The 25,250-nt window shown below is 36.6% G+C and overlaps 1 protein-coding gene across 1 annotated transcript; it reads left to right on the top strand.

Annotated features, from left to right (window-relative positions):
- The first annotated feature begins 2,677 nt into the window (after window positions 1–2,677).
- LOC6041505 (guanylate cyclase 32E) lies at window positions 2,678–23,447 on the top strand. The gene is made up of 17 exons (XM_038255396.1): window positions 2,678–2,911; window positions 9,858–10,337; window positions 13,771–13,901; window positions 13,981–14,092; window positions 14,158–14,340; window positions 14,396–14,513; window positions 14,575–14,721; window positions 14,786–14,936; window positions 15,035–15,125; window positions 17,386–17,538; window positions 17,669–18,000; window positions 18,078–18,192; window positions 18,292–18,355; window positions 21,167–21,745; window positions 21,806–21,983; window positions 22,036–22,829; window positions 22,887–23,447. Exons 2-17 carry the CDS (start codon window positions 10,035–10,037, stop codon window positions 23,294–23,296), a joined length of 3,861 nt encoding a protein of 1,286 aa, XP_038111324.1. The 5' UTR covers window positions 2,678–2,911; window positions 9,858–10,034; the 3' UTR covers window positions 23,297–23,447.
- Window positions 23,448–25,250: the final 1,803 nt, after the last annotated feature.

The following is a 25,250-nucleotide window of genomic DNA, read 5'->3' as shown; positions in this document are numbered from 1 at the left end:
TTTGGGGCATGGATTCATTTTACTCACTGTCCAAACACTGTGATTAGAAAATTAATACTTCCTACAATTGACTATTTTTTACATTTTGTATCAATTGAAAGACAGCTCATGAATTCATAAGATTTATAAATGTTCTTGAAGTTGTATGTTTATTTACAAGCAGTTAAGGCATTCATTGATCCTCACACTTATTTTGACCTTTTATGTTGCTATTCTATATAATTTTGATCCAAAGTATTAATCAGAACCAAGATTAGAATAATTTTCGATGAAATTTTAATTTCCCTAGAATTCACGGCAAATTTGTTGAAAATTTCCCGTTCCCCGGGAATTTTGTAACCCCGGGAAATTGGACGCTCTATTTATGGTCTTCTGTGGAATATGTTTGAACACATTTTTTTTAACTTGAATAAAAATGAATTATTTTCCTAGCCTATTTTAAAGTATGTATGTTTTCAAAATGTCTCAATTTGGTGCAAAAGTGTCTTATTCAACAATTACATTGAAAACGAGTTAATAATTGGAAATTTAATGGATATTTTGATTGATGTTTTTGGTAAATGAAGTTTGTATGAAAAAAATCACGACTACTGTTTCTAAATGAATAATGGAAACATGCTTAGCTCAAAAATATTATGAGTTATAATTTTAAATCAATTTTAATCGTATTTTGCGTAATATTGGATTGTTGTGGAATGTTAGAAGAAATGGGAAAGATTTACTTTACTTTAACCTTTCGAAAATGATAGTTACACTCTAAAAAAAATATTTACCGTTTTTTAGTTCGACTTTTCACAAAGAAAATAAAAAGTGCATAATAACTATTTATAAAAAAAAAACGAATTAGAAAATGTTTTAGGTGACAAAAAATACATCTTTTAACCCTCTACTGCCCACATTTTTTTTAACGAATATTTTTATTTTTCCCGTGTTCAGGAGGTCATTTTGAGCAACTTTTGTTCTACGAAAAACTTTACTTCTCTTGTTTTATGTTTTTCTTGTTTCATTTTTAGAATTTTAGTTTGTTTTCGATAGTATTTTACCTTTTCTACCACCTCCTATCATTACATTTTGCCTTTCTATTTTTTTCATGTTTTTACAGTAACTTTTTCAATTTTTTGCATATTTTTCACATTTTCTGCTATAAAATGACACCATTATCATTTAAATTGTAAATAAATGTGTAGAGGCATAGTCTGGGGCAATAGAAAAAAAAAGTATAGGGAATGTTAGTAAAAAACACAGCCATAGTTGAACCTTAAAAAATAATTTTTTTAAAAACATTGGCAAAGTCACATAAAACAAGCAACCCATACATTTGCTAAAATTTTAAGAGTTCTTCTTTCCAATGCTTTTTAAAGATCAAAAATTGGTTGAAAAATGTTTTTTTGGCGATTTTTTAAATCGAAGCCCGTCTAAAGGCGGGGTTGGGTTGTAGAGGGTTAAACTATGCCACATGTTGGTCAAAATTGATTTGACAGTATTGCCATTTTTTTTCTCTAAAAAAATCCCTTTATGGCTGTTTTAATCATTTTTCAATCGTAAATTATTCAACAGAAATTGCGATATCGTTAACCCATCCATGTTTCAGTTATTTTTTTTTTGTTTCATACATTTTTAACTGTAAAAGCCATGTAAACGCAAATATTTTTTTTAAGGGATCAGAAAATTTCGTATGAATTTTCTTCAAAGACATTGTAATTTTGAGCAATGATTGCGTCTGACATGGAAGCAAACAGGAATATTTAGGTTTTTTCATTTCACCAAAATAGCGTTGAATTTTTGAGTGACGATAACTTATTAATTATGCGTCCGGTTTTCGATGTCAAAAATTTTAAACCTTTTTGAAATTTCCTGATTTTTTAAATTAGAATATTTTAAAATCAACTCTAACAATTTATGTGTTTGAAAATTAGTGTATTTGGGATTTTTAAAATGTTATTCTGACTAGTTGATTAGCAATATGGCTTTAGAATTTGAAGATTTCTTGGAAAGCAACTTTAAATATTTAACCAAATTCAAAAGCTCTCCCGAATTTTATCCTACTCACACACAATCTGTCAGCTGCCATAACCTCCGAGACATGACTCTTGACGCAAGGCGTAAAACATTCAGTAAAAACTTAACCGGCTGTTGATGTAAGCCACCTACCAATAGGTACCTAGAAGTTAACCGTTCTATTTTAAGCGTAATCCCCTCGGGACATCCCATCGCTCAAAAAATGTTTCGCACGGATCATCTTCGCGGTATCACCTTTTCCCGCCGCTGACAGAATCCTTTCGTTTTAAGCTCTCGTATTCTGGGCAATGTGGGTTAAATTGACCCCCTTTATTTTTTTAGATTTCTTGAGAAGAAGTTTTTAAACGCAAATTTGGTAATAAATTTGTATCTCTTGAAAAAAAAGCAAAATTTGCCCCACATTCCCCAGCACATAAAAGCACGTGCGAATGTTTGTAAACAAAAACAGTTTAGTCCTCACCGATTCCGACCACGTGCTATCCAACGATCCTTGCACGAGGTGTGAACGACGACGACGCCGACAGGATATCACTTTCGGCGTCGTTTTTCATCGTCATCATTGCCGCCACCATCGTCTTCGTTATCCTGGCGGCGGCGAATTCCATATAAAAGCAACAAGTATCAACCGGTTGCTCCTCAGTCTGGCCGCGGACACGAATCGTAACGGAAAACGAAATTTGCCCGGAAATGGACTCGCGGTTCTGAGAAAGGACACGGTGGTGGAAAATACCATCATTTTCACGCAATTACAAAGTCTGTGTGTGAGCGTGGGGTAATAAGTGAAAGTGAAAAGATGATGTTGACACGGTTTAGAGTTTCCAATAAATTTCCAATTAATCTCGATTAAACGACGGTCAAAGGGATACGCGCCTAGTGGGGGAGGTGTGAATAAGTCAGTAATTAAATTAAATATGTGGGTGGTTGCAGCGATTACTGACAAATGAAGCACGATTGTGACCCCTCCCGTTGGATTAAGTGTGCAATATTATGCGGAAAAAGTGTCACTTTCCCTAGGGAAAATAAAGCATGAATTAATTGGCCACGTGAAAGGATTACATTAACTGAAGAAGTGGAAAAATGGTGTGAAGTAATCAGTTGTTTTTTTTAAAGCAATTCATAATTATTCTTATAATTGATCTTAACAAGCTATCCAACGTAAATCAGATGCCATAACCACGACTAAATGAGAATTCAAAAGAAGGCATGCTTGACGGATCGGGCGAACTTCTAGAGTGAAGAAGAAAAAATAAATCTCCATTGAATATGGTTTCTTTTGAAAATGATAATCATTTACGAGGGAAATTTCGGTCCAAAGTAGGTTGAGTAATCAAAATGATTTCGCAATTATTTGCGTGTCTGGGTGCGTTTTCGTTTTCAAGGTTAAGTTGTTAAATTGAAGGCCTCCTAATTATAATAAGTTGATCCTATTAAGGGCATAATCCATTGAAGGATCAGCTCATTTCGCGTCGCGAGACAAATTAACAGTGACACCCTCACGAGGATTATCGCAAAGTTACGACGCTTTTAAGGATCTTAAAGTTTGGAAGTGTTTCGTAGTGCGAAAAAAATATTCAGGCTGATACAGTTGAGCTTTTTTTTTGTTAACTAAAATATTTTTTTGTTTTTTTTTTTTAAATATTTGGACAGAATTCGACTAAAGTGCAATTGAAACTTGATTAATCATAATTGTAAAAACTTATGCATGGATGCCCACAGTGAGAAAAATATTATATCATGAATTTACTTTTTTATTTTTTGTCTGTACGATCATGTCCAGGACTGAGCATTTCCTCTGAAAACTAGTTTCAGATCGATTGGAAAAGTCGTAGATAACAATTCAGACTTTAGAAAACTTTGTGCGAAATGTGAGTGTTTTCCGGTTGATCTAATCAATTTTCAAGGTTGAAATTGATAAATAAAAGGCAAAGTGAGATTTTTTTTAAGTTTTGTAAAACTTTCTCAACTATTAAACCACACACTTGAAAAGTAATTATGCTGAATTTATCAAGTTCACCTTACAAAACACAAAATTTTGCTATTTATTTTGTTATTGTAAACTTGTAATGTTTCTGTAATTTGACTTCCATTATTGCATAATGATACAGAAAACCCTTTTTTTACACAGAGGCATTTGAATTTCCTCGATTAAAAAAAACATTATCCAAGCTTCAAAAAGCGATTTCTGATGTGCACAATTAGTACAAATTTCCGTTCATAATTAATAGTTAATTAATTCCTAATTAATGAATTTCACTATTTAACAACTTATTTTACTATGTATTAGTAGGTTTCAGTTGAAAACTTCTTTTAGAAACTGTATTGAACGTAAAAGTGCTGAAATGACAACATTAGGTGCAAGGTGGAATTACATGCTGTTCCCATACTTTGACAAAAAACAAACGAAAAAAATCGTTTGGCGGTACTGTAATTTTCTTCGATTTTTTTTAAAGATTACCCCTAACATGCATTTTAAATTGATTTCATTTATGGCTAATTTTAACAATTTTGATTTATTTTATGGCCAATTTTAACATAAACTTGGAAAAATATTTGCAACGGCGTGATTTGACCGAGCCACGTAGCCTAGTGGTAACGCTTCCGCCTCGTAAGCGGTAGATCGGGGTTCAAATCCCGGCTCGGACCAACACAACTGGTGATCTTTTCCCTTCTGGATTCGATTGCTTATTAAAGGGAAGGTAGTGTATCGTCACAAACTGGACCTTATCACGACACCTTAGGGAGGCGACCTATGGAATGTTAACATTAACCTAAACATGTTAACATTAGTTGAGTGAATAACTGCCACTGAATCCGCTTTGTAAATGCCGGCCCCGATACTCTTCACGGGTGTTCCCCTCAGGAACTGGGAAAGATTTACTTTTTTTACGTGATTTCGTCATGTTCAGTGCGATATGAAATTTTTTAAATATTCGAGATACAATCTTTAGATTGGCTTTTGTGCAGCAAATATTTTAAACAAATTAGTCTTTTTGTCATCAGGCTTTAAAAATTGTGTTTGGCTCTTTTAAATAAAAAAAAATGTTTTGAAAATTAAGCACCCAGAGTTTACAATTTTACATTTTGGTATTAATTTTCCAGGAAATACGTTTATAAATATATCTCGAGTCCAGAAATTTTTGTAAAGATTAGGGAATTCCAAACATTTTTAACAAAAATTTAATTTATGTTTAAGCAAACCAGTTAAAAGCTATAGTCTAAACATTTGAATGAAAAAAGTTTTTTAAAATAATTAGTTTTCAAAAAATGTGACAGAAACTTAAAACAATATTTGTACTAGCTTGCTAGCCTAAACAAAATTTACATTTTTTACTTTTTGAGTGTTTTTTAATATCACTGACTCAAGGCGGTTTCAAAAACACCCAAAAAGCAAAATATGAAAATTTTGCTTATTGGACCTGGATTGGACTTAGAAGTGCATCGTTTTCGACACCCATTTCCTGGAGATTAATTTTCAACTAGATTTTCTTGGCGTTACCGTTTTAGTTCTCTTCGATACCTTAGAAATTATCGTTCCGTTGTTAAAAGCAATAAAACTATTTCCTTGTTACAGTATCCGTTCAAAAATTTTGTTGTGCAACAAATGAGAATTTGGTTAAAATTTAGTGTTAGAGCTAAAAGGTTTTTAAACAGGTTTTTCTCTTAAGCGGTTATAACTCGAAGCAGAGTTGCCAGATCGTCAATGTTTTGGACTCGTTGAGAAGGTTTTTTGATTACCTTACTAACGATGGGTCGGATGATGGATCCTGACATTGTTTACATACATTTGAGTGAGATCCGACTACAAAAAAGTATATAAAAATCACTTAAGCGCTTATATTTCGAGACAGGGTTGCCATATTTTCAATGTTTTGGACTCGTTGAGAAGGTTTTTTGATTACCTAACAAAGGATGGGTCGTATGATGGATCCGGAAATAGTTTACATGCATATAAATGGGATCCGGCTTCAAAAAAGTACATGAATGTTACTCAAGTGGTCATAACTCGAGGCAAGGTTGCCAAATCTTCAATGTTTTGGACTCGTTGGAAAGGTCCTATCAAACGATATATATCATGATGATATTTGGTGCGATGTCCTGCCATTTATTCAACTTCCGAAAATATGCGAAAACACATTTTTATACATAACTTTTGAACTACTTATCGAAACTTCAAACAATTAAGAGGCAGTATTTGTAAATATTGCTCGGTTTGTTCTAGAGGTCGTATCGAGGTGCTCCGATTTGGATGAAACTTTCAGCGTTTGTTTGTCTATACATGAGATGAACTCATGCCAAATATGAGCCCTCTACGACAAAGGGAAGTGGGGTAAAACGGGCTTTAAAGTTTGAGGTCGAAAAAACCTAAAAAATCTTAAAATTGCTCGCATTTCCGTAAAACTTCATCAATTCCAGCTCTCTTAGATGCATTCGAAAGGTCTTTTGAAGCACTTCAAAATGTGCCATAGACATCCAGGATTGGTTCGACTTTTTCTCTTAGCTTTTGCAAATTACTGTCAAAAATTGATTTTTATAAATCCTTAATATCTTTTTGCAACAGCTTCCAACACCCATACTCCCATAGGTCAAAAGATAGGTAATTTCATGGACTATAAGCCTACGGTATTAACTTTTTGGCCAATCGCAGTTTTTCTCATAGTTTTACGATTTTACTAGAACAAACATTTTACAACGTTAGTTTTTGCCCTGTAGTCCGTCATAGCGGCACTTTTTGGTCTCAATTTTGTCATATTCGGAATCCTCGGACAATTTCACGTAAGTTAGAAGTATTGGAGTTGTAAATTTGATTGGAAAAATTGCCATTTAGAATGAATTAAAATATTTTTTAACAATTTGTCGGATTAGGGGTCAAACAGGTTTTCGCCTACTTGATACAGCATTTGACGTATTGATCACAGGGGAAATAAGATCCATTTCTTTTTTCAAAAATGTTTTATTTAATTTTTTTTCAAATCAAATTTACAATTCCAATACTTCTAACTTACGTGAAATTGTCCGAGGATTCCGAATATGACAAAATTGAGACCAAAAAGTGCTGCTATGACGGACTACAGGGCAAAAACTAACGTTGTAAAATGTTTGTTATAGAAAAATCGAAAAACTATGAGAAAAACTGTGATTGGCCAAAAAGTTAATACCGTAGGCTTATAGTCCATGAAATTACCTATCTTTTGACCTATGGGAGTATGGGTGTTGGAGGCTGTTGCAAAAAGATATTAAGGTTTTAAAAAAAATCCATTTTTGACAGTAATTTGCAAAAGCTAAGAGAAAAAGTCGAACCAATCCTGGATGTCTATGGCACATTTAGAAGTGCTTCAAAAAACCTTTCGAATGCATCTAAGAGAGTTGGAATTGATAAAGTTTTACGGAAACGCGAGCAATTTTAAGATTTTTTTAGGTTTTTTCGATCTCAAACTTCAAAGCCCGTTTTACCCCACTTCCCTTTGTCGTAGAGGGCTCATATTTGGCATGAGTTCATCTCATGTATAGACAAACAAACGCTGAAAGTTTCATCCAAATCGGAGCACCTCGATACGACCTGTTACACATTGGTGAAAAACTCGCTCTTAAATAGCACCATATGGGACCCTAAACCAAGTCGAAGTTGACTTTATAGCTGTCGGCCACCATTGCTAGTACCAACCACTAGTGTCTTCCTTTTTATCTACAAGGACTTCGCCGCCCTGGGCTCCTAAGTGTATGAAAGTATGGCACGGGGCGACGGCGCCGAATACCCATATTTACACAAAGAATTTTAGAGCGCCCGCCGCGGGATTCGAACCGGCGACCTCTGGATTGTGAGTCCAGTGCGCGGTCCGATTGATCCACACGGGCGGGACAAACCAAGTCGGTTTGGTAAAAATCGGTTCAGCCAGTGCTGAGAAAACTGAGTGACTTTATTGGTCACATACACACACACACGTGGTAGTGCGTGGCCGAATGGTTACGCTGTCCGCTTTGTAAGCGGATGATTCTGGGTTCGATTCCCATCTGCTTCAACCTTCCATCGGATGAGGAAGTAAAATGTCGGTCCCGGCCTTGGTTGTTAAGTCATTCCAGGCGTCCATGCCATAAGTACAAACAACACACCAAACCAAGCCTATTCCGGTGGAATCGCTGGCGGCGGTTGGACTCGCAATCCAAAGGTCGTCAGTTCAAACACTGAGGTGGAAGTCTTCAGTTTTCGATTCTGAGTCGATATGTACACATCAAGGTGGGGTTTCGAGCTTTAAACAAAAAGTTCATTTTTAGAGCAGGATTATAGCCTTACCTAAGTGAGGAAGGCAAAACACCCAAGAAGACCATTATGTTTATTGGACCTTTAAAAAAATATACAGAATTGGAAAATACAGAAATATTTTTACTTTCATTATAAGTCCATAGATATTTTTTTTTATTGTTTGTGAAGAAGGAAGCAAACAATTTTTTAGCCATGATGCCCACATTTTAAAGAAAAAAAAAATTTATATGCCTAATCACTGAGCTAATCACAGTGTGGAAACATTCTATGCAGGAGAACATGTATTTTGAATTGACTCCTGCGATTGCATAGTTAGGGTGAACAATATATGCAATTATCTCGCTGGTTTCCATAAACTTCGATTTTGAAGCAATTGTTTTTTTTAAAGTATGATAGGACTTTGTTTGAACAAATTTAGTTTTGCTTGTAATTTTTTTCGATTGTCATCGATTTTCGCCATTAACATTACCATCGATGCAATATTCATAGATAGAAAACTTAATTATTATTATCGAAATCCAGAAAAATTCAGACAAATTAGTTTTCTTATACTATTGGGACCACCTGATACTGAAAAAAAATCTTGATCAATTTTTTTTTTGAACTTTATAGTAATAAAAGGTAAAAAAAAATGCAAATTATTTTCAATTATAAAATATAATAAGGCTTATAAACAAATTATCAAAATTTACTTGAGTCACCATGCGCTTCCCCCATTTTTATGTTTTTTTTCATCGATAGAATATTTTGAATCGTACATAATCTTAATCATTAAGGTAAAACACAATTTTACGTATAATTCTTTCAAAGGTCATATCGATCTATAATATTTTGCTTCCTTCATACCGTGTGATAGATTCATAGTGAACAACATAAGTTAAAACCTATAACATTCTTTTTAAATCTAACCAAAGTTCTCCTGAACAAATAAGTTTAATATTGTGAAGTCAACAGGTCAAAGACAAACTTTGTAATTAATTTCATGAAATAAAAACACCCACAACGCCTTCAAACAATTAGTTCAATTTGGCCAGGTTATTATTAGTGTAATTGAAACATCAACTCATTTACAAAGTTGAAGACAATTAGTTAGTTGTGACCCTAACCGGGCACGTGGTGCGTACAATAAATCAAGACCCCAGAGTTCACAGTGCGAAACTTTTCTCGCCAAAGTTAAATAAGGTGAATCGTTTTAATGTTTGTGTCCTTTCTTGCGTGGGTTGTGACGCTACGAAGAGTTCAACTAGCGCCGTTTGTGTGCGCGATATTTATTTCCCAAATCGCGTTTCCGCTTCCCCAGTGGAAGTTATGGGTCCTTTTTTTGGGGAGGAAGGATGTAATCATTCTAGTGAGTCCATTCCCCCCGGAGGGTTTGGGTTTCATAATGAAGATATGTGGAGGCGCGAAATGTGTCGTTTATCGCCGGTTTGATTGATGTTCGGCAATATCCGTTTTTTTTTGCGATTGCTTAAGGTGAAGTTAAGCTAGTGGGTGTTCATTTAATTTAGTTGAGTAATTATTTGCCGTTCGAGATCATTACCGTCTCAATGTTATCTTATAATCCTCGTATTACTATAAGGTGTCATCAATCGAGCTGAATATGAGGACATGTGCCACGTGACGTAAATGCGTTGTAAAAACAAGAGCAAGGACCAATAAGAAGAAGAAGAAGAAGCAAACACCACATTCATTCAGAGAGTGCCGTCGTCGGTGTAGTAATTCAGAGGATCAGAGAAAAACGAAAGTGATACCGACCATGGAGTTGGGCAATCAAAAGGTTCGTCACCTCCGCGTGTGCCTGCTGTTCCTGGTGGCCAAGATATCCTGCGTGCAGCTGTCCATCGGGGCGACCCTTAGCCTGCTTCGGCAACCCCATGTGGCGACATGTGATTGCCAGCAAATTGGAGATGACCACAGGAATGCCACTGGCAGTGGCAGTAACGGCTGGCCAGGGATAGATGGTGGTCCCGGGGTGAGGGGAAAAACAATCGCTCCGGGAGAGGACGGCGTTGGGGATGAGATCCACATTGGATTCCTCGCGGGATACGTGCATTCCAAGGTAAGATGATGGGTTGGGGGGTTTGGGGGTGTAGGCTGGACTGTATCTTTATTAATTTGTTTTGTCACAGAATATCCTTGTCCTATTAAAAAGTAGCGTGGGGGTTTGTTTTGGCAACGATATTTAATTTTCATGATGTTTGTTTCTGCTATTGAGAGGTTCCTTTTACTTTTTCAGAACTTGAAATTAAATTAACGTTTAACTCAAGGGTGCACAGCAACCAAAGAAGTTGTAGTATTCTTATTTCAAAAGTATGAAATTTAAGGACCCAATCCTGCTACAATCTTATTACTAAAATAGTAAAATTTTGTAGTAAATTATTTTGTTAACAGGGGATAAATAAAAAAATATATCGATAGTTCCCGTAGCCTTGAAGATACTAAAATGTCTGTAACAAAAATCTGGGTGCAAAAGGTCTGGTTGATGAGTACCGTTAAGGAATCGTTTTCAATATTTTATTACCATGGTGTTACAAAATCTATTTCTGGAATTATAATTTCCTGATATTATAGTTTTATTTCATGAAATTTTCAAAATTATGATGTTTTTTTAATACTAGTTAACAATTCAATGTTTTCATTTTTTTTCGAAAAGCTGGAGACTATTATTTTTAAATTAGGGCTAGTTTAAAATATATTCTCAGCAAAAAAACACTATCCTTACTTTGAATTGCTATAAAAGTATTATTTGAATATTTTTTAAAAAAATCGATTGTTAATTATAAAAAAACAATGTATATTAAAGTCCAAAAATCAAGATGTTCTTTCAAATGTTGACAGATTTTGAAGTTTTTGGCTTTATCAATTTTATATCGAAAAAAAAAGATTTAAAAATCTCGTTTAATAAAAATTTTGTCAGATTTTTACTAGTAAAACCAACACATATGTCCCGAGTCAGTGTAAATATAAGTTTAAGTCTGAGATACTAATTAAATCTAGTTTCAAGTTTATCCATCAGAGGCAAATATATGCTTTTTTTCATGTAACATTGCTGCTGAATCCAAAATTGATTCGCTGGAATTTGTAATTGTAATTTGTTGATTTATTGGGTACGATAACTTGTTAGTTATTTAGGAATTTAATTACGTTTCAATTTGTTATTGAACTGACCGGTCTAAACTATGAAATTAGGAAAATTATCGATTTGTAGACCTTTTCAAAAGTAAAGTTTGATTATATGTTTTTTCAAATTGTTTTTATTGAAAAGATCAGAAAATTTTACAAAAGTTTCATTTTACACATTGAAAATCGGACCAATAGTTTCCGAGATAGGTATCGTTAGTAGAAAATTACAGGTTAATTAGGTGACACTTAGAAAAAATCATGTTCATCGATTCGAATTCATTGTGAGGATGTATCTCAGAAACTTTAACAGGAAATTTTGTCAGCTTCTCAAAACTATTTTTTTTGGGGTTGCTTTTCATTCAAAAAGTTCTGGAAATTTATACCTGTATAAAGAAATGTGAAGTACTTTTCGATACTAAAGTTCAATTTAGCTTTGCAAAATGAATTTTAATAATTTTTTATTGTCCAGATTTGCGATATTTTCCAAAAAACGCGATTTTTTTTTTCAAAAATGTTCCCTAAAACATATAAAAAAGCTAGGGCGTCCAATTTTCCCGGGTTTTAAATTTCCCGGGAAAAGGTAAAAATAGTTTTGAAATCCCGGGAATTCCCGGTATCCCGGGAATTTTTTGAAACAATCATTTAATCTATATTTTCATTATATTTGTAATGTTTTTCAAGTTTAAAATCATAGAATTTGCTCAATTATATTAGATTAGATTAGATTAGATTAGATTAGATAGAATTTGCTCAATTATATTAATTGGTCACTGATAATCTAAGCTTTAATCTAAACAAGGATGACAGTTTTTAAATAGCTTAAGGTGGAGCCGAAAAAAAATTTTTGTTTTTGTTCTTTGTTGTGCTTTAGATTTTAAGTGGACTACAATTTTTAATTCCAATGTGATTCAAATCAAGTAAGTCTTTTATGAATATATTTCTTTTATATATTTTTATAAATGACATGACATGAAAAACAGCATTAATTTTTTTTCGAAAATGTCTATTAAAACAAGAAGCAACAACGAACAAAATGTGCTACACAGAAAAAAATGGTAATATTCATCAGGAAATGATGACAGATTTTGCGTCAAAAAAAAATTGTAATTTTTCATCAGGAATAGTGAACATTCACCAGTTTTTGGTGAATTCTCATCAAGTTCCTATTTTTAAACATTATTTAGGTAATATTACTTAAAAAAGATGTAATATTCAACCAACCAAATTTTCAACTTTCCAAAATTAAACTTTTTTTTCTTGTGCAGTCAATGTAAAATTTTGGATAAGTTTTGAATTTCATGTTTTATATAAAACATATTTTACAAATTATCTTTAAGTTACTACCACCAAATGGGGACTACAGTCTGGATAGGTACAGGAGATTTTAGAGCAGTAAATTTGGAAATCGGTGTGCTAATTGTTTTGTTATATTCTGCTCAGATTTTGTATCAAAAGAAGGTGTGATATTTCATCAGGAACTGGTAAATTTTTATCAGTTTCTGGAAAATTTTCTTCAGGTTCACACTTTTAATATTTTTTTTTGGTAAAAATACTCAAAAAGAGGTACTATTCACTCAACCAAATTTTCAATCTTCCAAAATCCAACTTTTTTTCGATACATTTGTCCTGATTTGCTTTAAAATTCTTATCGATTAATCGATTTTTCGATATTACTATGTATTCAACTGTTCATCTACTTTTACAACCAAATTGGAATTTCCAGACCATTATTTGATTTTTTTTTCAATTCCGGGAATTTGACCTTGTATAAACAAAAAACGAGAGCACGCAATGTAAACAATAACAAAAACGTTTTGTTGTTTTATATGCATTTGGTTTCGGCAGTCCCGAGTAATAATTACAAATGTTGCCGGTAGTCGGGTTTGTACGTGTGTCAAACGCGTTCTGACCTGAAATCCCTTTGGGCAGTTGTCGCACTTACAGCGATTTTCAGGGTGTGTCAAGATAGCATGACAATATTGTTTTTTTTTTCCATATAAAGAGTGACGACGGAGTTCGGAGTTTTTTCGTTTTTTATTGAAATCTCAAAGTTGAAATCGAATTTTGGGGATCGATGAAGGTCAAAATGTAAGGCATGGTGAGCTGCACAAAATGGCTTTCTTGGCCCAAAATGCACGTACGACAAGTTAGCACGACAGCGACGCAGTCTAAATTATATGTAAGAATTTATATTTTTCTATTTTTCTACTTTAATAGTTTTACATAATCATTAAAAAAAATATTTGCTGATAGATACATATCAAATAAACTTATAAGCCCAAACGGATTTTCGACCTAATCGTTTCCAAAACAACAACTAACTTATTGTTTTCAAAATATTCCCTCCTCCGTTTGCTCCCCCAATGAAGGTGATCCTGGGAGCTCTCCTGCTGGCCATCGAAACCATCAACAACGACAGCTCGCTGCTTCCGGGCAAAGTAATTAAGCTGACCCCGGTCGATATCGGGGCCCAAAAGTCGCTGAAGGCTTTACCAATTCGGTAGGTCGCGTAGCAAAGTTTTATGACACGCTTCTTGTAATGATCTTCTTCTCCTTCTTTGCTATTTCATTGATAACAGGATGATGACAAAGATGAGGGATGAAGGGATTTTTGCGTTTATTGGTCCGGACGAAACTTGCACGACGGAGGCGTTGGTGGCCTCTGCCTGGGAACTTCCGATGATATCGTATGTGAGTGTTTGGAAATTTAATTTAAATGATAAATTCAAATTACTGATAACGATTAAATAACCCAGAAATGTGCAGATTCGGCGGTGTCGGACAAGAGCATTTACAGCAGCTTCGCCAGGACGCTACCACCGGCCACGAAGGTGTCCAAAAGTGTGGTCTCCCTACTGCTAGCCTACAATTGGCACTGCTTTTCCGTAGTGGCCGGAAAACATCCCGCGTGGAGCATGGAAATTGCACAAGCTATCAAGGTAGGACTTCAAGTTTTGTTCTTGGGGAGATATTGAAAAATTGGAATTACTTTAGCTGCAAGCCGAAAGCAACAACCTAACGGTGAATCACTTTCGAGAGTATTCGGACTACATTCCGTCAAAAATCTACAAGTTGCAAAATATCGTCGACGAGACGTACCAAACGACCAGAAGTGAGTTATTCATTTTATGAGATTTTCATTGGGACAGTAATTAAAAGAATATCACCCCCAGTATACGTCTTCGTTGGTGATTACATCGAAATGGTGGACTTTGTCCGGTGCATGCAGAATAGAAAGCTTCTCAGCAGTGGCGATTACATGGTGATATCCATCGATGACGAAGGGTACGACCCGAACACGACGAGAAATATTTATCAAGGTAAAAATGGCCCTTGAAATTGAGCTCATCCTCCAAAGTTAAAAAAAAACATCTCAAATTTCAGAATACTCCGACTTTTACCAAAAGTACATCGGAAACTCAAAGGCATCCAACAAAAAACGGCTCAGCTTCAAGGACGTTCAGGAGCGGTTGGAGGTGGCGTTTCAGTCGGTTCTGAGAATTTTGCCACTGTTTCCGCTGAATCCGCAGTATCAGTGAGTGCTTTCATCAATGAGGGTTTAGCGTCTTTTTTTCTAAAGCTATGACTAATAAAATTGATCTATTTGTGTGTGTGTTTTGTATCTGTTTGCAGAGTTTTATGTCATCAAATAAAACGATACGCGCAGCGGGAGCCGTTCCGGGTGCCCTTGCCCACCAACGAACGCATTTTCCGGCAGATTAAGGTATGTGAGCTGAAATTGATATGATTGGCAATGTGCGCAATTTTTGTTCATAGTTTATATAATTTCTGGTTCAAAATCAAAAGAATCTTTTATTTTTTGAACCATCAATTTAACACTCAAATGCTCGGGTAGTCATTTGACCCCTATTTTTTTCTTAAAAATCTCATAACTTTTGGTAGAATTGACCAAATTGGAAGCTTCCGGTTGCAAAAGATCCAGATTTGTCTTTATTTTAAACTGACAGATGGGGCACAAATATGGTCCACATTTACCGGAGATATTCCGGATTCCGTTGGGGTACCTCGGCCATCCTATTTGGGGTTTTGGTAAATAGAACAAAAACCAGTTCACAGAAAAATGCCGGAAATGATGCAAAACTTCAAGGCATCAATCTAATACATCTAATTCATTTACCATATGGTAAAATTTACTATTTTTCAATGTAAAATCATGTTTGCAATCAAAAAGTATTTTGTGAAATCGTAATAAAGTTCAATTAAAAAATGCCCATGTTTGCCCATTAAAAGTTTCAAAAAGCTTTGAAATTTCCTTACTTTTTTGAACTTTGTTAATACGGCCTATGGTTGCTGAGAATATGGCCATGCAATAATGATTTTAATATAAAAAATGAGATTTTTTTAAGTGTTGCCCAATTAGGTAGCTCTTGTTATGTTTTTATCACAGGTACAGTGAAACCTCTTTTTATGCGGTGCGTTACGTTTTTCTAATTTGTCGATTTCTCTGGAACGACGCAACATTTTTGCAATGTTTTAAAAGCATTTTGTAGATTTTGGATTTTGTTCGATTCCCATCTGCTGCAACCTTCCTTCGGATTAGGAAGTAAAATGTCGGTCCCGGCCTTGGTTGTTAGGCCGTTAAGTAATTCCAGGCGTCCATGCCATAAGTACAAACAACACACCAAACCAAGCCTACTCCGGTGGAATCGCTGGCGGCGGTTGGACTCGCAATCCAAAAGTCGTCAGTCCAAACACTGGGGTGGAAGGTTCCTTGGAGTAAAAAGTGGTTTGGGTGCTCTCCCCATTCAAGCCTTCGGACTCCTAGGTTCGAGCAGAAACTTGCAATAGAGACCACAAAAGACCCGAGGGTCGTTAATGTGGATGGTTTGATTTTGAGATTTTGTTCAGATCTACAAAACGCTTTTTGAAGCTTGCAAAAATATTGTATGTTTTAAGAGAAATCTACGAAACTAAAAGCGTAACGCCACCGCGTAAAAAGGGTTTCTCTGCATCTCGGGAAATTATGCTCCGATTTTCAACTTAAAAAAGGAGATTCGTGAAATTTTTTGATCTCTTTGATAAAAGTATTTTGAAAATTATAAAATCAAGACAGACTTTTCAAGAGGTCCAGATATTCAATAAAGTTACCTGAAAATGGCTATAACCATAATCACTGAAGTACTTTTTGATTGTAAATATGATTAAAAATATTAAATTAAAGATAAATAAATTTTTGATAGAACTTTTCGTAATATTTTATCGAAATAACTATTTAAAAAAAAATGGTCGATGATACGCATTCTGGAATTTTCTGAGAATTTTGCATTCTATTTCCTCCAAAAGCGCATATTTTGAGGATTTTTCGGGAAATTTAATCTCAAAGTCATTATTTCATTTGGCAAAAAATAGTTTTAAAATCAGTCAAACTTTTGTTTACCTTGTATCAATTTTATCGGTGTAGTCCTTATCCAAACCTACAACTTTGCCGCAGACACCAAATTGATCAAATGATGTTGTTGCAGCCAGATTAAAAAAAAATGCAAAAAATGAATGGCTGAAATCTCAAAGAATTGTTCAGTAGTTTTTGTTCATTAGTTATGGGATTGATTAGTCAAAGTTTGGTAAAAAAACATTCCAAGTTAAGTTCACAGACATTCTCAAAAATCAATAACACGGGAAGCAGTTACTTCGCCAAATTAGCAGATGTAATTTTGCTGGTTGTTTCTGCTAATTTATTATGTTTCAAATTTTGGCCAATAATGCAACCTGCTGAAAACGAAACCAAAATTCAATTCGTTTTCTCTTAGGTAATATTATTTTTTAGCTTTATGGTGAAGTTTTCAAATAAAATTTAGTGAAATCAAATGCTGTAAGCACAAATTTACGATGTAACACGTTAAAGAAGCATCAAACTCTGTCCCATTAGCCCGAGCTTACTGAACAAACCCATAAAAAAACCTGCCATATGATACACACGAACTCTTTACACTGAGTTACACTGTCCTTCCTCTCCCTGTGCCCAGGTGCCGATCTACGCCGCTCACCTGTACGATGCTGTGCTTATTTATGCGCGGGCCGCCACCGAGGTCCTGCGGGAGGGCGGGAACGTACGCAACGTAACACAGATAATGAGACACATCTTCAACCGGTCGTACCATTCGATCCAGGGATTCGACGTAAGTGGTTGGCAATGTCATACGATAACAATTAGTGCGACCTGTTGCAACCAAATTTTTTGTCTGATAATTTGTGACCATGTAACCACGTGGCGCCGTTTGTAACGCGTTATTTCTTCACACCCATCAGGTTTACATCGACGAGAACGGGGACGCCGAGGGAAATTTTTCCGTTATCGCGTTGCAAAAGGACGAAAAGGTGAACAACTCGCTGAACAAGTCGATGCAACCGGTAGGGATGTTCACGTACGGCACCGCCTCGAACGGAACGCAGCTGCCCGAGTTCAAGTATCTGGGAGCTTCGCGCGCCATCATGTGGGTCAAGGGACGGCCCCCGTTGGCGGAACCACCGTGCGGATTCTACGGCGAAAAGTGCCGTCCCCGGACCCGGGACTGGCGGTTCATGTCCGGGATTGGCGTGGCGACTCTGTTTGTCGTCATTTTCGCTGCCATTCTATTCAAGTAGTACACGATCCACTTGCGGGGGTGATGGATATGGTCGATTAATTGGTGTATGTTCTTGGGTGTGATTCTTGCAGACATTACCGGTACGAGCAGACACTGGCATGTCTACTGTGGAAGGTGGACATGAAGGATGTGACCATCATCAGCTCACCGGATCTGGCGTACTGCAACGATTCGCAGAAAAAGGTGGTAAGTTGAGAAGTTGTGGGTGGGAGGTATAGTTCTAACGAACTGGGCGGCGGTGGGTGTGAGTAGTGCTAAAGGTTTGTTTTTCACCGGCAAACGCAGGTCTGTGGACAGAACATGATTCCGGCGGTCGGTGATGGAGCGAAACGTGCCTTCACGAATATCGGTAAGGCGGATCACTTGATGCGTTGATTAGCTAATTTATTTTGGACTATCCAATCAGTTGGGCTATCTACCTAATCAGTTCCGCTGGAAATCCCCTGTTTTTCATTTATATTTTGAGCATGATATTGATGTCATTTTATATTATTTGGAATGATGTTTACAGTCATCCCACATATTCGGAACACCCACAAATTCGGAACACTAGTGTGGTAATTTGTCAATAGGATGCAAAATGCAACTTTTCTGTCGACCCTGCTATTTTTAGGACCGTTATTTTGACATTCTCTTGCTATTTCACTAGTAAAAGTAGTTCTTTTTGAACAAAAAACTTCATTTCAAGACTATTTTATCCAGCGCAGCAAAACACTGCCTCCAAATGGCCTGTTCCATGATTGTGGGATGTTATTGTGCCTCCCACAATTGTGGAACACCTGAATTTAACTGATATTCTCACAAAAAAAGTTATTAGACCATTAATAAAACATTACTAAGCATGAGTTTTATTGGTTTCAGAGTGTGAAGTCATTATTTTGTAAAAAAATATGTACTCCCAGAGAGAAAAAAAGTTTCTTTACATTGTAACGAAAAAGTGTTCCGAATTTGTGGATTTCAAGGGTCAATGTTTTTCTTTAAAAACTTGATATAAAACGTAAAAATGTACAGCCGGTCTATACATCAATTGAAAGATCGCAAGAAAAGCTTTCACATGAAGGTAAAAGCAAATCTTTATGTTCAATTATCGATTTTCTATGATTTGTTAAACATTGGCCGATCTGTAAACTTTTCCGAATACGTGGGATGACTGTACACATTTTTAACATTGTTTTAATTGCATTTTTTTATCGTTCTATGGTTTAATGTTTTATTTTATAGCCTATTTTTGGAAAATTGGGACCAGTTCCTAAAATTTTGAAATATAGCCAAAAAGTTAGTAGATTTAACCAAATTAGAAGTATGATAAAAGCTGTCCAATTTCACCCAGTCTTTTGGTTTGTTTTCCAGTCATTTCTACACTCAACCCCCGGTGGTTGGTCACTTTTTCGTTTGACACTTTTTTAGTTTGCACCCCGTTGGTTGGTCGAACTGTCACTTTTTACACGGCGCTCACGCACACTATCGAAACAAACGTTTGGTAGTGTGTGTGAACTTCGTGTAAAAGGGTGTCAAACTAAAAAGTGACCGCGTTCGTTTGACAACAGTTGGTGTAAAACCATCGGGGTTTGAGTGTATAAGAATTTTTGATTAGGGGGAGAGGGGGTAATATGCACCCCCAGCATTTCTCGATATTAGGAAGCATTTTCGGGAAAAAATCATAGAAATTGGAAGCTTAACATTGTAAAACCTGGGTGCTGAATAGACAGAATGCGTAACGTGATTTTCGAAAGCTCCCCATTGCTCCCCACTAATACAACTGCACTACAGCTGTAAACATAAACAAATTAGAAGGCTATGTTCAAGCTCAAGCGTGGCATATTTTTTGCTGCTAAAGTGAATTATTTTGAAACTTTTTGGATTTGTTAATGTTAAAGTTTTCGCAAAAAAATTAAGTGCTTCGCAATTATTTTGTTTGTAGACTAAACGATGGGCGGCCTTTTTGTTTTCCACAAGTAGAAAAATTATGTCAGAAGTGGTTCGAATTTTGTGGATCAGAAGAGCAACCAAATAGGAGTTCCGAGATTATGTATCTTTTAATGGTAGTGATAATATCGGAGTAAGATTATTCAATAGTATTTGGCAGGTGCCATTCAAAGTTATTGATAACTCGTCGCTTACATTTCAAAACGCGTCATTAACATAGGTTTTGCGCGAGACATAGCGCTTATTGAAATGTTAGCGACGAATTGTGCCAATTTTTATTTTAACCCTCTTCTTAAAATATGTTGACTTCGAAGTCCTCAAAAGATCGACGCCATCGACCTTTTTTTATTCCTCAAAATAAATTATAGATCGAACACAATACTTGCCACTTCTTGCTATCATTTTGCGAACAGTAAATTGGTTCCGCTTTGACAGTTCTAAATTGAGGCCGTTTTGCGAACCACTATTCTGCACCCAGTGTAAAACTATGCTGGAAAAGTTTGAGCATGGTAGGATAAAAACAGCCAAAGTTATTTGCAAAACTTTAAAATGTGTGAACTTTCAATATGATTTTTGGACAATATAAAAAGCATTTATTGATATTGTAAGTGTTTGTTTATATAGTTTTTACCACAATCTTCATTATTCTATAGATAGAAGAGTCCAAAAACATTAACAAAATATTTTTAATTGAATTTTATGTAATAAGCGTGGTCGGGGCAAAATGCACCGCTGTGATGCTCCTTTGTAAAAACAGCGGTGTCATCTAGTGGTGACTAGTGAAAACTTTTACCCGGTGCATTTTGTCCCATTGTTGTGGTGCATTTTTCTCCGTTGTTGTAGTGCATTTTGCCCCAATGTTGTGGTGCATATTGCCCCGCATGATTGTTTTAGAATGAATTAAACATATTTTTAGAAATATGCATTTTTTAAACAATTTTGAGGGTTTTTCAAGATTTTTTACACATGGGTGACGAAGAATAATAGTTGTTTTAGAACATCTAACAAAATTCTTCCACAAAATTGATGTTATGGTTGAGAAATCACAGTTTTCCCTAAGGGGGTGCATATTACCCCCTCTCTTCCTAATTCAGTTATTATTTTCAAATTCCATTGTGATTGTGAAGTGGGTGTATACTAAAATACTAAAAAAATACGAAAACTACGGACTGTTACAAACTACATAATCCCTAATATTCCCTCTAACCATTCCCCATACTAACACACTAACCAGGCCTGTACCGCGGTAACATCGTGGCCATCAAATACTTACACAAACGTTCCGTAGACATAACCCGCGCGATCCGCAAAGAGCTGAAGCAGATGCGCGAACTGCGCCACGAGAATCTGATCCCGTTCGTAGGAGCATCCGTAGACCACGGAGCGGTCGCCATTTTGAGCAACTACTGCGCGCGGGGTAGTCTGGTGGACGTACTGTCCAACAAGGATCTCACACTGGACCACATGTTCGTTTCTTCCTTGGTCAGCGACATCGTAAAGGGGCTGATCTACCTGCACGACAGTGACATCGGGTCCCATGGCAGCTTGCGTCCGAGTAAGGTCCTGATCGATTCCCGCTGGGTTGCGCAGATCGCGGACTTTGGCCTGCACGAGTTCAAGTCTTCGCAGGAAGAGCCGGCCAAGTTTGAGCTGGAGTTGCGGCGGAGTTTGTGGAAAGCGCCGGAGATTTTGCGGAATCCGAATACGCCATCGAAGGGAACCCAGAAGGGAGACGTTTACTCGTTTGGACTGATCTTGTACGAGATTATTGGGAGGAAGGGACCGTGGGGAGGGATTGGGATGAGTAGACAAGGTGAGGTTTTCAATTTCGAATGATTGAAGATCGTTCTAATAGACTGTTGGTAACTTGTAGAGATCATCGCGCGAGTAATCTCACCACAGAACTACGGGATCTTTCGACCACCGCTTTGCGGTTTGGATGCCCCGGACTACGTGATTCAATGTCTGCAAGCTTGCTGGGCCGAGGATCCAGAGGATCGTCCAGACATAAGGCTTGTGCGGGTGAAGCTGAAACCGATGCAAGCGGGATTGTGAGTTCGTATTGGGTTTTGTGGAAATTATGTTAAGTTCTGTTACTTTCAGAAAGTCCAACATCTTTGACAACATGCTGGCGATCATGGAGAAGTACGCCTACAATCTGGAAGGGATCGTTCAGGAACGTACAAATCAGCTGACGGAGGAGAAGAAGAAGACAGAGAATCTGTTGCTTCGGATGTTACCGAGAAGCGTCGCTGAATCGTTGATGCGCGGAGAACGTGTTGAAGCGGAGTGTTTCAGCAGTGTGACGATCTTCTTCAGCGACTTGGTCGGATTCACGGAACTTTGCGCTCAGAGCACTCCGTTCGAAGTGGTCGAGATGTTGAACGATCTGTACACGTGCTGTGACTTTATCATCTCCAGCTATGACGTGTACAAGGTCGAAACGATCGGAGATGCGTACATGGTGGTGTCCGGACTCCCCATCCGAAACGGAGATCGTCACGCTGGAGAAATTGCTTCGCTAGCTCTGCATCTGCTTAAGTCACTGTCGAATTTGGAGGTGCGTCATCGTCCCGGGGAGTTTATCCAGATTCGTATCGGAATTCATTCCGGACAGTGCGTGGCAGGTGTCGTAGGACTGAAGATGCCCAGATATTGCCTGTTTGGGGACACGGTCAATACGGCTTCACGTATGGAAAGCACTGGAGAAGCGCTGAAGATACACATCTCGTCGGTTACGTACAACTTGCTGAAGAAGATCGGTGGCTACCGCTTTGAAGAGCGTGGCGTCATCAAGGTTAAGGGCAAAGGGGACATGAGAACCTACTGGTTGATAGGAGAAGACGACCAGAAGAAGATGGACCGATTTGGATCGAACGACGCTCTGACCAACATGTGTAAGTTAATACAGTCAGATAGTAACCAGAATGTCAACTAATTTTCATCTCTTCCAGCAATCTCCATCATCCCGGACCTAATTCGCACCCCAAACAACTCCCAAACCGATCTGGCCAGTTCGATCCGACAACTCATCCAAAACAACACCGCATTCACCAACTTCCAGCACAGTTACAGCAACCAGGAACTCCCGGCTGAACTGAACGAACCTTCGATCCTGGGCTGCTACATTTGCCACAAGCGCAAGGCGTACCACCGTCCACCGTTCGTCCAGGCCATGTCCCATGATTATTCCGACAGCAGAGGTGACCTGGTGCTGGCCAGAACTGGTGGCGGCGCTGGGGATGATACCGTTTGTACTTGCCGGCGACAAAATTGTCTCTTTGAGTATTACAACGACAGTCTGATGACCGTGAGGACGATTCGGGAACCGAGGTCGGCGCCGCAAATTACGTTTATGCAGTGAGGTTAAGAAATACAAATGCGGTACTTCAAAAGTGATTTTTAAAATGAAGCGGTTTCAATTCAACGACAAATACCTATATCATGAATGTTTTGCTGTGTTCCATATACTTGTGATGTGCCATTTATACATATACATTTTACGAAATAAAAGTCAATTGAAAAGCGCAGTGCTGCTGCGTATGTACCAATAAATAAGTCCTGTGAGAAATGCATCAAAGCGACTTGTTTTCTTTCATTTTTCAATCACAATCCACAGAACCAACTTGTGGATAGAGTTGGGATGGAGTCATAAACAATTCGTTCGATTGAATCTGAAGTATTTCTTTAAAATGTGTTTTTTGTTTTACCATTTCAACAATTTAAAATAGATTCAATGTTGACAAAAAGAGGATTTTTTCAGCACGAGTCGTAAATTTATCCAACGAGGATCACCGAGTTAGTTAAATACGACGAGTGCTGAAAAAATCAAGTTTTGCAACGAGTTCCATACAACATTTTTTGCAATTCCGAAAAACACCCATCGAGTGAAATTTTGAGTTAAATTTGAGTTAAATACATGAGTATTTTGTCAATAAATCGTTTAAAAAAAATGTTGAAAAGTGCTGATTCTTGATTTTGCACAAAATTCTGTATACATCAATGATACCGATAATTTTAAAAAAAGCAACAGAAAAACAGAAGGTTGAAAATTTAGTTGGTTGAATATTACCTCTTTTTTGAGTAATTTTACATGAAATATATGTGAAATTATACTGATGAACAGATGAAAATTACACCACTTCCTGATGATTTTTTTTATATAAAATCTGTCGCCAATCCACAGTGTTTGAAATGGCATAATTCTCGATTAAATTTTCAAAAGGCCCTATCTGCATAGGAAACCCATGAGGGATAGGTTGTTTTGAAAATTTAATCTAGAATTCAGTGGAATAAATTGATAACTCCTTTATTTGGCTTCCTTGCCAAATTGTGTCTTCGGAAGAGTTGTTGTACTTCCAGGGTGTCAATCAAAAACTAACTTTGCTGGATGACGTTGTAGAGCTTTGGTGTTTTGGGCAAAGTTGTAGAGGAGAAAATTTCATCAAAGTTTGTCCAAGGCGCCAAATTTGCAGCTCTTAATCTACTCGATATAGGGGAAATATGCCCATTTTAATCACTCTAAGCCGTTCGACCAATTCTCATCACTTCTGCCGTTTTCCGCTATTAAATCAACATTTTCAGATGTATCAACAAAGGAGAGTTGCTTGCTCATTTTTATTTGATCTATCCAAAAAAGCGCTTTTTTGGTGATAACTCAAAATGTTAGCATTTTAGCGGCCTACTATGTTCTGAAGAGTTGTTGATGACATAAAATTACACATCTTTGCCGAAGGCAGCAAAATGTTTTGAGCCTATATTGAGGAGTTATAACTGTTTTTAAGTGATTTCGAGCCTATTTTCAAGTTGCTATGTTTTCAAAATGGAGCATTTCGGCGCAAAACCGAACAATGCAACTGAAAGTAAACACTTTCAACTACATTTCCTGACAATATCTCTGTGTCTATCGGTGTCTATTTTTAGAAATCTCAATTTGAATTTGACATTTTTTATCAATTTATTCAAAATTTTTACGCAGAATCGAATTGAAGACGTCCGAGGGTAAATTGATCGATTTTTATGGAAAATACATTGTCCATGAAAAAAATACGACAACCTTTCTAAAGTGACAAAATATTAGAGTAAACCGGGGAAAAAAGACCACGCGACCGCTTCTTACAAATTGAGTTATTTCCAAGGAGATATCTTTATTTTGTACTGTCGAAATTCAAAAGAACCTGTACGTATTAATGTTAAAATTAAATATTTTTCATAGAAACTCCAAATAAGACCATAAATTAATATTTTGTAATTTGGCTATTCTGAGGGCTAGCTTGGGGCTAGCTGAACAATTTTCAAGTCTAGAGAAAGGTTAGATT

Source organism: Culex quinquefasciatus, chromosome 2 (genome assembly GCF_015732765.1).
Source record: "Culex quinquefasciatus strain JHB chromosome 2, VPISU_Cqui_1.0_pri_paternal, whole genome shotgun sequence".
Taxonomy (NCBI): Eukaryota; Metazoa; Arthropoda; class Insecta; order Diptera; family Culicidae; genus Culex; species Culex quinquefasciatus.
The sequence above is the reverse complement of the archived record's forward strand: the minus strand, read 5'-3'. Positions and strand labels throughout refer to the sequence as shown.

What these genes read in the sequence shown, in the direction of transcription:
- LOC6041505 (XM_038255396.1), top strand. Translation starts at nt 10,035, where the DNA reads ATGGAGTTGGGCAATCAAAAGGTTCGTCACCTCCGCGTGTGCCTGCTG. An exon ending in CTGAAGGCTTTACCAATTCG is followed by an intron (nt 13,902 to 13,980) that starts GTAGGTCGCGTA and finishes CATTGATAACAG; the next exon opens with GATGATGACAAAGATGAGGG. An exon ending in AAACCGATGCAAGCGGGATT is followed by an intron (nt 21,984 to 22,035) that starts GTGAGTTCGTAT and finishes TGTTACTTTCAG; the next exon opens with AAAGTCCAACATCTTTGACA.